Source organism: Lycium ferocissimum, chromosome 4 (assembly GCF_029784015.1).
Source record: "Lycium ferocissimum isolate CSIRO_LF1 chromosome 4, AGI_CSIRO_Lferr_CH_V1, whole genome shotgun sequence".
Lineage (NCBI taxonomy): Eukaryota > Viridiplantae > Streptophyta > Magnoliopsida > Solanales > Solanaceae > Lycium > Lycium ferocissimum.
This window is the reverse complement of record NC_081345.1, coordinates 47,502,371-47,518,983: the sequence shown is the minus strand read 5'-3', so window position 1 is coordinate 47,518,983 and position 16,613 is coordinate 47,502,371. Positions and strand designations below refer to the sequence as shown.

General features: G+C 32.6%; 1 protein-coding gene across 1 annotated transcript; it reads right to left on the bottom strand.

Moving 5' to 3' along the window:
- Positions 1 to 5,416: 5,416 nt before the first annotated feature.
- On the bottom strand, positions 5,417 to 7,487 carry LOC132053368 (E3 ubiquitin-protein ligase RMA1H1-like). Its single transcript, XM_059445363.1, has 2 exons — positions 7,363 to 7,487; positions 5,417 to 6,346 (listed from the first exon to the last, which is right to left on the bottom strand). Exon 2 carries the CDS (start codon positions 6,306 to 6,308, stop codon positions 5,604 to 5,606), a length of 705 nt encoding a protein of 234 aa, XP_059301346.1. The 5' UTR covers positions 6,309 to 6,346; positions 7,363 to 7,487; the 3' UTR covers positions 5,417 to 5,603.
- Between the last annotated feature and the right edge of the window lie 9,126 nt (positions 7,488 to 16,613).

The window sequence follows — 16,613 nt, the reverse complement described above, 5'->3', positions numbered from 1 at the left end:
CCCAAAAAGAGGTTCTATATTCACACTTTATCGACAAATTATTTTATATATACAAAGGTCATTTTTTTTACATGAGAGTACTTAAATATCAAGATCAGAGCTATTATCCACTTTGGCAATTATAATATTAAGTCATCAGTCTTTACCACCCAATATCTTTATTCTATAATTAGGGATTTCTTTATTCACAACCTTTCTAGCTTGGTGGGACCCTTTCTTTTCATTTTCACACCAGTAGGTCTAACAGACATTTGGCAGTTTCTTAATCGTTAGTAGACATACTCTTTTGACTCTCTATAATAATAACAGTACTTTTATTAATTAATTAATTTAAGCGAGTATCGCACTTTAGACTTGTAAACTCTCGTGGTTTTGACAACTATCATGCATCACTAATATTAAGTCAACTTCAAAACTGTGTTCTAGAAAATCTTTGATCCTAGAGGCATCCAATTTCGAGAAGGTTTCTTTATTCACCACCATTTCTAGCAAATTGAGTAAAAAATTATTATTTCTCCATCTCAAAATTACCCCAGAATTATTAAAAATACATTTGGCAGTTATTGGTCATTAGTAAACATACTCTCGATAATTAATAATTAGTCACTTATCTTCTTTATTTTTAATTTTAAATGGAGTATGTACACTACAATAAAAATAACATTTAATGACTTATAACTCCTACTACATAAATAAGTGACAACAAATACTCCCCTAATTAATACTCCCAAATTGCACCAACTCTACAAAGGTTAAACAACCAGGCTTGTGATATTCTCCCAGGGAAGTTATACTCCTTTCTGAAGTTTCCACCCTATCATCTTGTGCTATCTGTCGTGCCGTCTCAACTTTAAATTTGGTTTACTGTCTTGCAAATTCTACATGAGTAAAAAACTATTATTTTCCATCGTCTCAAAATATCTTATTATAGTTATTCATTAATGTCGCGATAGTTGTTTCAAGTTATTTTTCATTAAATCTAGTTAAAGTATAATACAAGGCAACTTAATAATGTAGAAAATCATCTTCTCTATAAAGAAAATAAAACTAAATAACTATAAGCAGTCATAGGAGATACTACTGCAGCCCAACAAAATAGAGTAACCAAACTATAAGGGTTGGACTATGAGATCCATTCAACTACGTATATCCATAGTGACAAATAGTACGTGGGAGCTTTTGTTTAAAAACATCAAAACCCTTAATCCAAAACGTGCTTTTTTAAAAAATATTTTTTATTTTTTTAAAAATATTTTTTTATTTTTTTAAAAAATATTTTTTTAAATATTTTTTACGGTCAAAAATTTATGTATGAAATGATATCTCATCTCTATCTTAAAAGTTATGCTAAAACTTAAAAATATAAAATGTATGAAGATGTATATCGACATTAATTATTAAAAAAATCCAAAATTATGTGTATGAAAACAATATAGTTTGATTACCAATTGTGTAATATAAAGTTCATGTTAGATTTTTGTACAAACTTACAACACAATGGTGAGACAACGTGGATCTTAAATTCAAGTTAAAATAATCGCTCAAATTTTTGTGTATGAAATGTGTATATCTTTCTCAAGGCTTAAAAAGTTCGCTCAAATTTTATGCCATAAGAAATGGAAATGGTATATCGTTCAAGGCTTGAAAGAGGCTCAATCATGCGCCGAGAGATATGAAATCGTATATCTGCGAGCTTCTCTTGTTTGTCACATTTTTCAATAAAGTTAAATATCTTGGAAAATTAATACAACTGAACAACACTATAATAATTTCATCAATATTCAAGTCGCTTAAAGATTTTACACAATTTTGTGTATGAAAATTATATTAAAACTTTGAACTATAATACATTTCAAGTTAAACTTGCAACTTTTAAGCTGTGTCCTAGAAAAAAAAAATTATTCTTTAAAAAAATATAATTTTTTTTTTAAATAAAAATATTTTTTTAAAAAAAAGTAATATATATTTGGAAAAAAAATAAAATGAAAAATATATGAAAATCCAAACTATATCATTATGTTTTGTAAATAAGACTATGAGATCTCCTTAACATGTATATATATGTAGTTTAAGGGGCTAAAAATACAGTAGGCCAACAATTGACCTCAACACTGATGTATAAAATTCCTAGGGTCATTTGCACCTTTTTCCCCATTTTGTGCTAATCTTTAATTTTTCACTTCAAAATTAGGGGCATAAGTTACGCATTATAATATCCACAAGTTATGACCGACCTCTTAAAGAACTTATGCTCCTATAGGCATAACTTAATTTTGAAGGGCAAAAATTAAAGACCAGTCCATTTGAAGGGAGAAAAAAATTAAAGACCAGTCCATTTGAAGTGAAAATCGTGTAATTACTTGAAATTCCTACCTTGAGTGACCATACATGGGCAATTTGCACGATTGCCCTTATTCGAGGGTGGTCTTTAATTTTCGTCCCTCAAACTTCTAGTCTTTAATTTTTGCCCTGCGCCTAATAACCCGAGGTTCTAGGTTTGAATCCCGGCTTAGTCAAAAAATAAATAAATCGCAAGGCAGAGTTTCGTAGCAAAATTAAGCCTATTCGGGCAAAAGTTAGGCCTTAAGGCAGAGGTTTGCCTTAAGGCAAACTTTTGCCCAATCTGCCTTAAGGCAAACTTTTGCCCAAAATTAGGGTTTAAGGCAAACCTCTGCCTTAAGGCCTAACTTTTGCCCAAAATTAGGCCTATTCAGGCAAAAATTAGGCCTTAACTTTTTCCCGAATAGGCTTATTTTTGGGCAAATGTTAGGCCTTGTTGGCAGAGGTTTGGCAACGTCTTGCCTTGCGAAATTCCTTTTTTTTTTTTTTTTTTGACTGTGCCAGTGTTCGAACCCAGAACCTGGGGATATTTTGGCCACTTTTTTAAGCGAAGGATAAAAATTAAAGACTAGCAATTTGAGGGGCAAAAATTAAAGACCAGTGCATTTGAAGGGAAATCCGCACAAGAAAATGACCATATACAGGATCTGGGCCAATGGTATTGGTCTCGAATAAACCAGTAATTTATGCATGACATCCGCCTCTGCTAATAGAGGGGATGCTGCAGGCACCTAATGTAAAAGTCGAAATGCACCCAAGTTTACTCCAACTTATAAAAAAGTTGATATGTATGTAAATCTGAGCGCGCGAGCCTTGGTCCACCAAAACTGCTTTTCATGTCATGTGGACCACTGTTATCACAACTGTAATAGCGTATTACTTCACTTCTACTTAGTAGGCATTTGGACATGCGATTTCATCGATCATGATTTCATCTCATGAGCTGAACTAGCGTTTAGACATGCGATTTCATCTCATGAGATGAAATCTCAAATCATCCAAATAGGCATGATTTGGGATTTCAAATCATGATTTTTAAATTTTCTAAATGTAAAAGTTGACCCATAAGTTTATATTTTATAAAAATAAAAATAAAAATCATAAGGTGGTAAATATATTTACAATCATATTTACCAGCCATTTATATCAAAAATTAAAAGATGTACAAGTTGGTAGTATATTTATAATAAAGTTGTTACTCTTACCAACCATGTTGGAGAATTATATTAAAGAGTAGTTACATTACAACTCATGTTCAATTTTTCATTTTATTGAACTAAAATTTTAATTGATGTTGTATTTTTTAGAAAGGCCTTTTAGTAGCGTATTAATTTTGTTATGAACTATGACTTGCTCATTTGGTAAGATTGTATAAGAATTGGAAAAGTTTTGATGGTTTTCACAACTTGTGGGATTTTTATGTCCATAAAAAAAATACAACTTCAGAAATTCAAATTACATGTCTAAACATGATTTCATCTGATAATTTCAAATCACGTCCAAACGGCTCCTTAGATTTCTCTATCCTATGATGCCAAAAAAGATAGAAGTGACGATTTTCTTCCAGATTGAAACATAGATTTTCATAAAAACTTTTTCAAATGAGGTGGTGATCTATCCATCAATCAAAACTTGGTTGCGTTTAGGGGTGTACAAAGAAAACCAACAAACCGATAATCTATACCAAATCGAGAAAGAAACCCGACTAGTGATTTGGTTTGACTTGGTTTGGTTTAAAAAGAAGCCTGATCACTATTGGTTTGATTTGATTTTAACTAAAAAAAAGTCAAACCAACCCGACATTTAAATTTCAAAAATATTTTATACAAAAAATATTTATTTAAAATGTAATTGATAAATATTTCTTAAATTTTTTCGTAATTTTTTATCTTTTAACATATTATTTCACTTGGAATTAGAATTTTAAATGGTCCAACAAGTTTTATTGCCCATAGATAGTAGTAACTCAAATAAAACTCAACAAAAATCAAATCAATATTAATGCTAATAAAAGAAATTCAATTCTAACACTAGGAATGACAATAATGTTATATATCTATTCTTTGGTTTTATATTGGTTTAGAAAATGAAAATACATAACTTAATTTTTTTTTTAAAATATAGTCATGTAATTAATACTTATTAACCGTACTTATTTTAGCATGACTTAATACTTTTAGATGATGATTATTTTCTATATGCCTTTTAATTTAAACGTACTTATTATAGCATGATTTAGTACTTTTAAATTATGATCATTTAGTACTTTTAAATTATGATCATTTTATTTATGCAATTTCATTACTTTTTTTTTTGTTGAATATTTTGGTACAATGTCATCTCTCATCTCATATTTTGTGTTATTTTCTTAAAAAATATCTTAATTAGATAGTCGTATCTTCCTAGGATTAAAAAAACATTTAAAGTACAAGTTATATGTTTAGTATGAAGACTTTATCGGAAAAAAGACGAAAAATCCGAGCAATCCGAGAAAATCGAGAAAACCCGAGGTTGAAAAACCCGAGTTTTATTGATTTGGTTTGATTTATAGATTTAAAACCCGATGCAATTAATTTGGTTTGATCTTTAAAAAATCCGAACCAACCCGATCCATAAACACCCCTAATTGCGCTTGCGCTCTCTTAATTATTCCTCCAATCCAAAATAATTGATTTTTAAAGTTTGACATAATTATCAGGAATCTATCAAGGGCAAATTTGGAGAAAAGAATTAAATATCTTGATTTTGTAAAACATCAATTATTTTGGACCAATTTTTTAAGGTTAAGACATCAATTATTTTGAACTGAACGGAGTATGTGCTTTACTCTTTGAAACAACATGATGTTGATGTCCAAAATTAGAAAGGAAATTTAGAAGATTGTAATGAAATTTGATCAAAAACTTTTGAAAAGTAGAAACTCTTTTTCAATTTACAACTTTACAATAGAAGGAGTTTTCAGCTCAAGCAGAGAAATTAAACTTCACCTCCTTTATTTTCTAGATGACTACACAAACTCTGACTCATTCTCTAGAATTTAGACATGCATGTTTGACAAAAGAAAAACACCCATGGATAGTTTGTCAAAGGAAAGACCTATTCAACTTTCTAAAAACTGGTTTCTTGATGAAGATTAACTATTTGCTAATCTGAATCAAGATGAAAAGCTTCCACAACATGTTACATTGAGCCAAGCTTGTATATTCATCATCTAACGAACTACTTGTATCTACAAATTACACGCAATATAGCGGGAAAAGTGGTCAAAACAAGAGAAGACATGCGACTACACAGCAGAAGAGGAAAAAATATACTCTGCCGAGTGATCTATCAGCATGTAATAGCTGCCTTCTCGTTCTCAAACTACTGTTTCCTGCTAAATTATATGAGTTTGGATTTGCGTTTCCAAAAACCCGTGCATAAACCATTTCACCAATCATAGGGTGCAACACATTTGTTGTCGTGTCACCAATGCTGCTCAGCATTGGTGGGGCCATATAGCCGGCAGGATGAGACTGATGTGACCGAGGGTTCTGCTGGGATGGATGTGAATTGTGCGTGTGGACCCCACATCTTGGAATTGGAGGCCTTTGTGGTATGACCGTGCATTTACTTGGAACGTCGTCTACAGCTGGTTTTTTAGCTTGGCCAGGGCCATAAAGTGGAATCAAGGTTGTATGTGAAACTTCAGCCTTGCAAACGGGGCATTGTGGGTGCCGATGATCAGGATTTCCTGAAGGGATGCTCTGGAATTGGATCCACTTATAGATGCAAGGCCAGCAATAAAGGTGACCACAAAAGGTAACCACGGGATCATTCACAACGTCGAGGCAAATGTTACAGTCAAAACCTCCAGATATTTTTTCTTCGCCCTCATCGTCAAACGTCTTCCATTTCTCTAAAGGAGTAACACGCTTGTCAAAGGTAGTCTCTGGTATTTGCTCTTGGAAATGAAGATCTAGAGCCATATCTTGCTTTAGGATATAATTTTCTTGATTGCTAGCGCCTATAGGAACAAATCCCAAGAGGGAAAAGTATTAGAATCCAGGATTTCAATGCAGCTAATAACAAACAAACACAGTTTCGGAATTCTTTACATATGTAGTAACTAGTATGGAAATTTTTGAAGTAATATTTCCCTTTGTCCTTCTAAAATCAAGCTGCACAAAAATTCTTTAAAATGTTGGTTCTTAAACTATTCAAAGGGGAAGGTAAAAGGTCCCACTATGATATAAAGAAGAAAGCAAGTTATGCAATTTATATGAGTACTTAATTACAACTTTAGCCTAGAGATGGCTTCTTTTTGTTTCTTGAATACTACCAAAAAAAGTTTTTTCAATTCCTTTCACTTGTAGGATTAAATCAAAGAACACTAAGCTGTGATATACATAAAACTAGCTACAAGATTAGTGAAAACCTGAACTCATAGCACTTCTCTTACCACCACATGGTCGAGGAGCTTATTTTTTCATTGGAGGAAAAGTTATCAGTATCAAAATAGTAATCAACTTACGGTGTGAAATCTTTTCCACATTTTTTTTTTTTGAAAAATAATATAATCTAGCCAAATACTAAGAGGTTTCCCGATAAATTTGTCCGATCAAACATTGAAAAAGTGTTTCCCGATAAATTTGACCGATCAAACATTGAAAAATTGGAAAACACCTATACCAAACACACCCTTGGACCTTAGTGACCATAAAAATAATTCCTAGTTCTCCTTCAATGTCTTTACTATCAAAGGAAAAGGAAGAATCTAGCCAGAAAAATCAAGCCCCATTAACAAAAACTATTTTTTAAAAAAAAACTGAGACTTGAGGCACAGAAAACTTCAGAACATAAAGATCTGAACTTTCAATCTTTTTTTTTTTTTTAAAAAAAAAAAAAAACAACTTTGCATAAAATCTCTCAAACACCAACTGAATCAAAAAAAAAAAAAAAAAAACTCTAATCTTTTCAATCTTAATAGTAGATAAATGAAGCCAGAAATATAAGCACAACGAAGGAAAAGAAGATAGGTACCTGAATATATTTGTATCAAGAATGTTCTTTTAACTGGTGACTTTCAGAATATCCAATAGAAAAAAATTGTTCAATGTTTTGCTGACTGAGTTAAAGGAAAAAAAAAATGGTGGTTTTTTTCTGTAAAGATTTTATAGTAGAAGCCAAGTGAAGATAGGATGAAGGGGTTTTGGGGGTTGGCTTCATATATATAGTGATTTACAAAGACACGCTAACAAAGGGACCTGTGTGCATAGGAAATTTATAAGCGCGTAAATGACAAAAATTGTCCCTCATGTTTGAGGTAGGTTTAAAATAGTCCCAAAGATACGTTCTGAATAATTTTGGTCCTTTAACCTTATTAAAAATAGTGCTTTTATTTCTGGTAAATATTTAATGGAATCTGTCTACTTTCTTTTTCAATCTTTCACAAAACAAAATGATATATTTCTATATTTATAAATAATTTAATTTAAAATTTTTCTTTTTTACTCTTAATGAATTGATTTACATAAATATCTATGACTTATTTTAGATCACAAGTTTTAAAAGTCTTCTTTTCTTTCTTAAACTTTGTATCTAGCCAAACTATATCACAAAAATTCAGACAGAAAGAGTATTAGATTTTGATGAAAATTGTAGGGGGGAAAAGGATTAAACCATAAACACCTGAAATTTTTATCAAATTCTACAAATTGTAACATAAAAGATTGTACTAGATACTAATTGACCAAACATAGCCGAAATTGTAGGTAAAAAATTGCAGCAAACACTAAAAAAGATTAAAAATAGCAGAAACTATAAAAATTATATCTCCAAATGTAACTTATCATAAACTCTTTTTTTTTTTTCCAAAGCTTAAATATACCATATAGAATTTGCTAAATATTTAAGAGAAACAAAAAATACTCACTTTTAACAAACTTAAAAAGGCTCAAAACTATTTAAGACATACTTTATGGACTATTTTGAACCTAAAAAGAAAATAACGAATCATTTTTATCATTTTCTCCACCAATTTTACTTGTCAATTTCTTCTAGATAAAATTTTAGGCTTCGTCCGCCAACGTGGCGGTGACGGAGGGTGCGTATTACGCGCTGTTTCTGCGTGTGTCTTTTCTTTTAGTTGGATTTTCCCCCTTTCTGTTGCTCTTTTTTGGCTATTACTCAAGAAAATGATAAAAATAATAAATTTAAAAAAAAACGGTCATTTATGTTTGGATAAGTTCAAAATATCCCTTAGTATATTTGTGAGCAAATTTGATGTTTTAGTTTTGTTAAAAGTAAAGTGAGGACGTTCGATCTTTGTCGAATATCAACAATCTTTTGTAATGATAGAACATTTTTAACGTTATATTAAGTGACTAATAAGTGAAGGTCACAGTTGGATAAAAATTGACGGTAACTTTGAAGAGTTATTTGACTTTTAAAAAAATCACATCTCTTTTATTTTATGCGGCACGTTTTCTTTTTTAATTTGTTTAAAAAGACATATCTTAATGTTTAAAATAAATTAACTTGAAATTTTTCATTTTTCCCTTAAATAAGATTTATTATAAAAAAAACCTTTATTACTTAACTCTTATTTTTACGCACAGATTTTAAAAAACTTCTAGAACAAATTACTTAAATATCAAAATCAGAGCCCTATCTTGATGGTGAAAACTTATCCGACCCAGTATTTAAACAATGTACTTTATTCTGAAGTCATGGTTATTATGTTATAAACAAAGTGAAAATATTAATCAACTATAATCAGCTGATAAAAAAAAAAGAGTATGCAAAAGATAGAAATAATACTATTCTTGAGTTGGTACAAATATCTGGTGAAGATATTATTTAGTCTAAGTAATCAGTCCTTATTGAGTTGGTACAAATATCTGGTGAAGATATTATTAAGTCTAAATTATAGCCCTCTTTCTTTATTCTAATTTATGACTTTCTTTATTCAACACATTTTAGTTTTGGGACCCCTTCCTTTCATTTTCACATCAAAGGTCTAATTGTTTATTTGGGCACTTGGCAGCTTCTTAATCGTTAGTAGCCATACTCTGACTCTCTATAATAACAGTACTTTTATTATTTAATTAATTTAAACGAGTATCGCACTTTAGAAAACTGTCTTGCTTTTGACGAATAATACTGCGATCAGTAACTTGAACTAATACCTCAAGTTAATTAAATTGCAACTTATCAAAACTGTGTTCGAGAAAACCTGTGCTCCTAGAGGCTTCCAATATATATGAAGTCGGCATAAGAATTTTCAGCGTTGAGGGGTTTACTAAATTTATTACTTTATGATGTACTAAGATAAGAAAGTTACATGATACACACTTTGAAAGAAAAAGGACCTATAAAATATAAAAATAACAAGACAAAGCAAGATATTAACACACCACTAATTAAAATCGTAAGGACTTTTTTTTTTTAATTCAATGTTTTTTAATGCCAATATGCTTAAAAATCCACACTAGGGAGCAGTACAATAAGCATAGCTAGACCTTAGCTTATTAATCCTAATTGGGTAAATCGTAAGAATAACTTAAAAGATAAACAAATAAATAAATAAGTCTTACTTTTTCAAAGCGTAAAATGATTTCATTTGTTAAAATGACTCATGTATAAAAATTAAGGAAATGAAACGAAATTAGAGAGCAAGGAGTTTCATCCAAATTTCCTTCTTCAGAAAATAATATATATATATATATATATATATCTACTAGAGGTTGTTTGATTAGTGGATATGGAATAACAATTTGGAATAAAATGCTGAATTATTTTATCCTGCATTTGATTTAAAGCGAGGAACTTTTTCTAGAACCTCCCTTTTCTATGTTTTGTAATTTTACCTTTGAAGCTTCATTGTTGATTGTTAATGAAAGAGCTAGGCTCAAGTACTGTTCTATAACTCCATGTTTTTCTATCAATACAATATGAATTTGTTATATATAGGTTGTTTGATTAGTGGATAAGGAATAACAAATTTTGATTAAAATGCTGAATTATTTTATCCCGCATTTGATTTAAAGCGAGGAACTTTTTCTAGAACCTCCCTTTTCTATGTTTTGTAATTTTACCTTTGAAGCTTCATTGTTGATTGTTAATGAAAGAGCTAGGCTCAAGTACTGGTCTATAACTCCATGTTTTTCTATCAATACAATATGAATTTTTTATTTATATATATATGAACAAGAATTGACAATTGGTAACGTAAGTAAATATAAAATACACGTAATTTCATAGAAGGATTTTTTTTAATGAATTGTTCATTTTAAATATTTAGTTTAAATAACTCGTATCTTGCTCAGAACAATAAATAGAGCTGAGGTTATAGTTAAAGCCACTAATAGAAAACAGAAATAACTAGTTATAGTCTGTTCTGTTTGATCCTTCTCTTTTTCCCTGTTGCCAATATTAAAATTTGACAAGCTTGGATTAATTTTGGTTGATGATTATTACTTGTAGTTTTTCATGAACTTATCCTAGCATGTCTACATTTTTTATAAACTAAAATTATGTCAAAAACAAAAATGAAATTACAGTTCTCTCAAAATTCTCATCATCTTGGATTTCTTTTCTCAATCATCTTCTAATCCAAATCAACTGGGTGCTGTTTAAAACTGCTTATCCTTCTTTGTGAAGCTTTTCGTGAAGTTTGGGGTTATTTGAATATCTTTGGAACTGATTTGGTCGAGATTTGACGAAGCCCTTTTTTTTTTTTTTTTTTTTAGTCGGTTATGTTCCAATTCATTGTTGGGGAGTTTTCTTAGTGTTGATCGTGTCTTACATTCCTGATTTGAGCGGATTAGTACGAACTTCCCACGCATCTTATTTCCCCAATTTTAAGAACTACGTCGATGGGCGGAGTGGCAGGAAACATCCAAGAGCACCCCAACGATCCTCCTTTGAACCCCAATTCCCCTGCACATATAAGAAACCATGCAAACTCTCTCTTGGCTAATAGATAACCAGCACCCGCAAAACTCGTCCTGCAATCCCAATCGCTAGAAATCTATAAAGGGCAGCCTGCTGCATTTTTCACTCCACATGAAGAAGAGGAGCTTGCTAAAGCTTGCCGATTGACCATCATCGGTATGTTTTCTCATGGCAGAGCTTTAATTGATGATATTCGTAGGGATTTCGATGCTGGATTTCCTCTTTGGGGTACTGTTAGTATTGGTCATTATAACCCTAAGCACATATCGATTTCTCGGAAGAAGAAGATTTCAAAAACATCTACTTTAGAGAAAAAATCAATATTTTAGGATCACCCATGAGATTGATGAGATGGACTAAAGATTTTAATCCTAATGAAGAAAAATCTCTGGTTCCCATATGGATTCAACTTCCTAAGCTTCCATGGCATTATTATAACTGCAGTGCATTGCAGAGGATTACTTCACCAATTGGCGCTCTATTGATGATTGACAAAGCTACTGATGTTAAATCACGACCAAATTTTGCGAAGGTAAAAATTGAGGTGGATTTGGCTAAACCGCTCAGAGAATATGGTTGGATTGGTATTAAGAATGATGGGGGTGTTGAAGGGGCTGGATTTAAACAAACCGTGGAATATGATTACGTTCCTGGTAATTGCTTTATTTGCAAATACCAGGGACACTTTGATGATCAATGTTTGAAGAGAAATCCTGATGTTGATGCTAAAAAGGTCGATGGGAAGTTGAACGAGGCACCTGCTGAATTGAAACAACCTACAGCTGCTACTGGAAACAATGCAATGGTTGGGAAAAGAGTACCAAATGCTATTACTGGCAGTGTTGTTACTGATAAGATATTTTATATTGAAGAAACTAGCGGGAATAAAAATGATGGGAAAGAGCAACATAAGGCTAACCAAAATCTTACGGAAAAGGCTCTACGTATTAGAAACAAAAATTACCAGAAGAGATTGAGGGCAAATAGGAAAAAGCAACAAGCTAAGTGGATGGTCAAGAAGAATATGGAAAAGATAGATCCCCAAAAGCAATTACAAGTTGAAAAAGACATGCAGGAAGGTATTCAAGATCAAATTCTGGAGGCAATATCTTCTCAACCTATGGTGAATACCACTGATGCATTCATTTTGAACAACTCATTTTAACAACTTAATAAGGATGACACTGAAAAGGTTGATATTGAGGAACAAGGAGGCAAGGGAACTGGGGGAAATATTATACAAGAGGAAGTACCTGAGAAGAGTCCCATTCAACAGAATCAATCTTTAAAAAGGAAAAGCAATACCAAGAGAGCAAAAGAACACCAAGAAAATCATACACCATTACGGAAGGAGGATAATTTGAACAAGTCCAATGATAATAGAAGCATTGAGGAAGGGTTGAAAAGCCCCCCTACGTCAATCAACCAAGGAAAACAAATCATTAACACTCCTCAAAGAATCAGGAGAGTCGCAAGCAATCAGAAACAAATTTCTAAAAGCAGGCAAGAAGGGATCAAGGACAACAATCATGAAAAATCTGCACAAAAATTTATACAAAATAGAGAAAGGCTACTGATCATGATTAAGTCTATACATGTCAAAAATCAGGGAAGGGCTAGTGACAATCAAGTTACAACAGAATTGAAAAAAAAAGTAAAAAAGTTTGGCAGTCCAGATTATCAGATATGAGAGGAATAAATTTGTTTGTGGATCTCAATTGCAATGAGGAAATAGATGTGCCCATCTCAGATCAGGACAATAATCCTAATAATAATGAATTCCACAACAGTCAAGAAGAGGTTGAAGATTCAAGTGAATATGAATCAAGTTTGGGGGATGCAAGAGACAGTGACTACTATGAGGAAGAAAATTATGAAGAATGCAACTCCACAGATGAGGATGAACTTCTCAAAACCTTTGCACCAAAAACTGTATGGCATGACCAAACTAGTGAAAATGCTATCATCCAACAGGAAAACAAGCTTATTATGTCTAGGAATTTGTCTCCAAGAGGTACCAAAGAGAAATTGGCAAATCAATCTAAGAATATGGTAAATCCAAGCCCTGTCACCAGAGCGAAGATTAAAGCCAATCAAAATGTGGTTACTTCTCAAGATGTTTTTAATGATTAGTACAATATCATGGAATATTAGGGGGGTGAAATCAAGAGGAGCTTTTGAAAGATCAAAGTTCCTATCTAAAGTTTACAAGACTCAGTTCATTGCAATTCAGGAACCTTTTGTACAAGCTAATAAAATAGAACAATATAGAAAAGGTTTGGCTTTTGAGGGTTGTTTGGCAAATTGCCATGGTAAAATTTGGTTCTTCTGGACTATAGGATTTAATGCTAATGTAGTCATAGATGATGAACAACAAATTACTGTCAAGCTGTCCAACACTAGTTCTGACGAGGTTTTCTACTTCACCTTTGTTTATGCCAAATCAAAGCATCATCTAAGAATTCCTCTATGGGATAGCTTAAGAAGATGCTATAATCTCATTGATGGGCCTTGGTGTATTAATGGTGACTTCAATGTGATAATGAGCCTAGATGAAAAGAAAGGTAGGAAACCTCATAGAATGGAGAAAAGTTGGGATTTTATTACATGTATGGATGAGTGTAGGATGGTTGATGTTGGTTATACAGGTCTCAGATTCACTTGGTATAACACCAGGGGTAAACCTCATAGAATATGGAAGAGGCTTGATAGAACTCTATTCAATCACCAATGGACCAACATGTTCTCCAATAGTGACATAGAACACTTGGCTCTAGATCAGATCATACTCCTATGTGGATTGAATGCTCCAATTCCAATTCCAATTTTCAAGGAATTAAGTACTTTAAGTTCCTTCAATTCTGGACATAACAACCTGATTTCAAAAATATGGTGCAAGATTCTTGGGACATGGAAATCCAAGGGAACAACATGTGGAAATTTCAGCAGAAACTTAAGAATGTGAGCAGAAAATTGAGCATTTGGTCAAAGGAGCAAATTGGAAATGTTTTTGATCTAGTGAAAAAATGGGAATCAAAGATGCAGAATCTAGAGGCTGATTACATTGACAATGATATTGATGATCTCAGGGAATAAGTCCACAAGGCTCAAGTAGAACATACTAAATCGATCAAGTTTGAAGAATCCATTCTCAGACAAAAGGCAAATGTTAGATGGCTTGAAGAGGGAGATGCAAACACCAAATATTTTCATGCCATTATTAATGAAAAGAGGAGGAGACTGAATATTCAAAGGATCCAAAATAGTGAAGGGCAATAGATCAATGGGGATGATGATATTTCTACAAAGATTGTTAATCATTTTACTCAATTATTTCATGAAAATGGTGAACCTGAGCTATAGTATGTGGACTACCTTGATCATGTCATCACAGAACAAGACAATTATATGCTTTGTGCCATGCCTCAAGAACCAAAGATTAAGGAAGTTGTGTTTGCTCTTAATCCCAATAGTGCCCCTGGCCCTGATGGGTTTGGGGGTTCTTTTTACCAAAACTGTTGGGACATCATCAAGGAGGACCTAATGAAGATTATTCAAGATTATTTCAATGGGGCAAAGCTTACAAAATTTTATACAAGCACCTGCCTAATTTTGTTACCTAAAGTGGACAACCCTTCATCTTTTAGTGAAATGAGACCCATTAGCCTCAGCAATTGCTCTAACAAAATCATTTCCAGGATCTTAAGCACCAGGCTTAATCTCATTTTACCTAAAGTCATCTCAGAAAACCAGTCAGGTTTCATTAAAGGAAGATCTATAACTGACAATGTTCTTCTGGCTCAAGAGATCATTCATGCCATGAAAAAAAGACTTTGGGAGGAAATGTAGTGATTAAATTAGACATGGAAAAAGCTTATGACAGGGTCAATTGGGATTTTCTAATTGCTGTTATGAGAAGGTTAGGGTTTGCAGAGAAATGGATAGATATGGTGTGGAGATCCATCTCCAATGTTTGGTACTCTATGTTGATTAATGGTGTTAGGAGAGGATTTTTCCATTCCACTAGAGGGTTTAAACAAGGAGATCCTCTTTCTCCTTCTCTATTTGTTCTTGGGGCAAAAGTATTATCAAGACTACTCAATCAGCTTCCTTTTATCAATCAATTCAAAGGCTTTAGTTTGCCTCTTCAGGCCCCTCACATCACTCACCTTGCCTATGCAGATGATGTGGTACTTTTCTCTTCTGCTAACAAGAAATCTCTAGAAGCTATTGTTGGGCAGCTTCAAGCTTATGATGTTCAGGCCAGGAGGTCAACATTGATAAAAGTTATTTTTTGGTCAGCAAAAAAGCCACTACAAATCAGATTCTGAGAATCAAAGAAACAACAGGATACAGGCAAGCAGAATTTCCTATAACCTATTTGGGATGCCCACTTTACACTGGTAGACAACTCACTGCTTATTATGGGGACATGATTGTGAAAATCATTAAAAGAATTACCGGCTGGCATAGAAAATTGTTATCTCATGGTGAAAGGTTTGTTCTGATTAAACATTTGCTACAATCTCTTCCTATTCACCTTCTATCTGTTGTAGAACCCCCAAAAAGGGTGCTTGATAAAGTAGAGAGGCATATGGCTAGATTCTTTTGGGGTTCTATAGAGGGTAAACAAAAATGTCATTGGAGTGCTTGGGACAAAATGACTTATCCTATTGATGAAGGGGGTCTTGGACTTAGAAGACTTCAAGATGTCAGTGAGAGCCTGAATATGAAAAGATGGTGGAAGTTCAGAACCACTAACTCTTTATGGTCCAAATATCTTAATGCTAAATACTGCAGGTTCACTTCTCCTGTGGCAAAGAAAATTATGCCTACTTAATCTCTCATATGGAAGAAAATGATTAGAAGTAGGGACAAGATGGAAGAAATGATCTTGTGGAAGATTAATAGAGGAAATACCAATCTCTGGTGGGATAACTGGACTAACATGGGACCAATAGCTCATATTATTCAACTTCAGAATCCTCCTATGAATTCAAAGGTTGCTGATATTATCAACAATAGAGTGTGGAATATTGAACACATGCATTTTTCCAGAGTTCTTAGCAGAACGTATTCTTTCATTGGATATTAGGGACCAGGACATTACTGATAATTCTATTTGGACTTCTAACAACAAGGGAACTTTCTGTACTTCTAGTGCATGGGATCTGGCAAGGCAAAGAAAAGAAAAGTCTCATTTGCTTATGAAAATATGGAATAAATACATACCTTTTAAGATGTCCTTCCTTCAAAGGGAAATTATTGAAGAACAAGTTGCCTTTTGATGACATCCTTCTCAAATTCAAGCAAAATCTTGCATCCAAATGCTTTTG

What these genes read in the sequence shown, in the direction of transcription:
- LOC132053368 (XM_059445363.1), bottom strand. Translation starts at nt 6,308, where the DNA reads ATGGCTCTAGATCTTCATTTCCAAGAGCAAATACCAGAGACTACCTTT.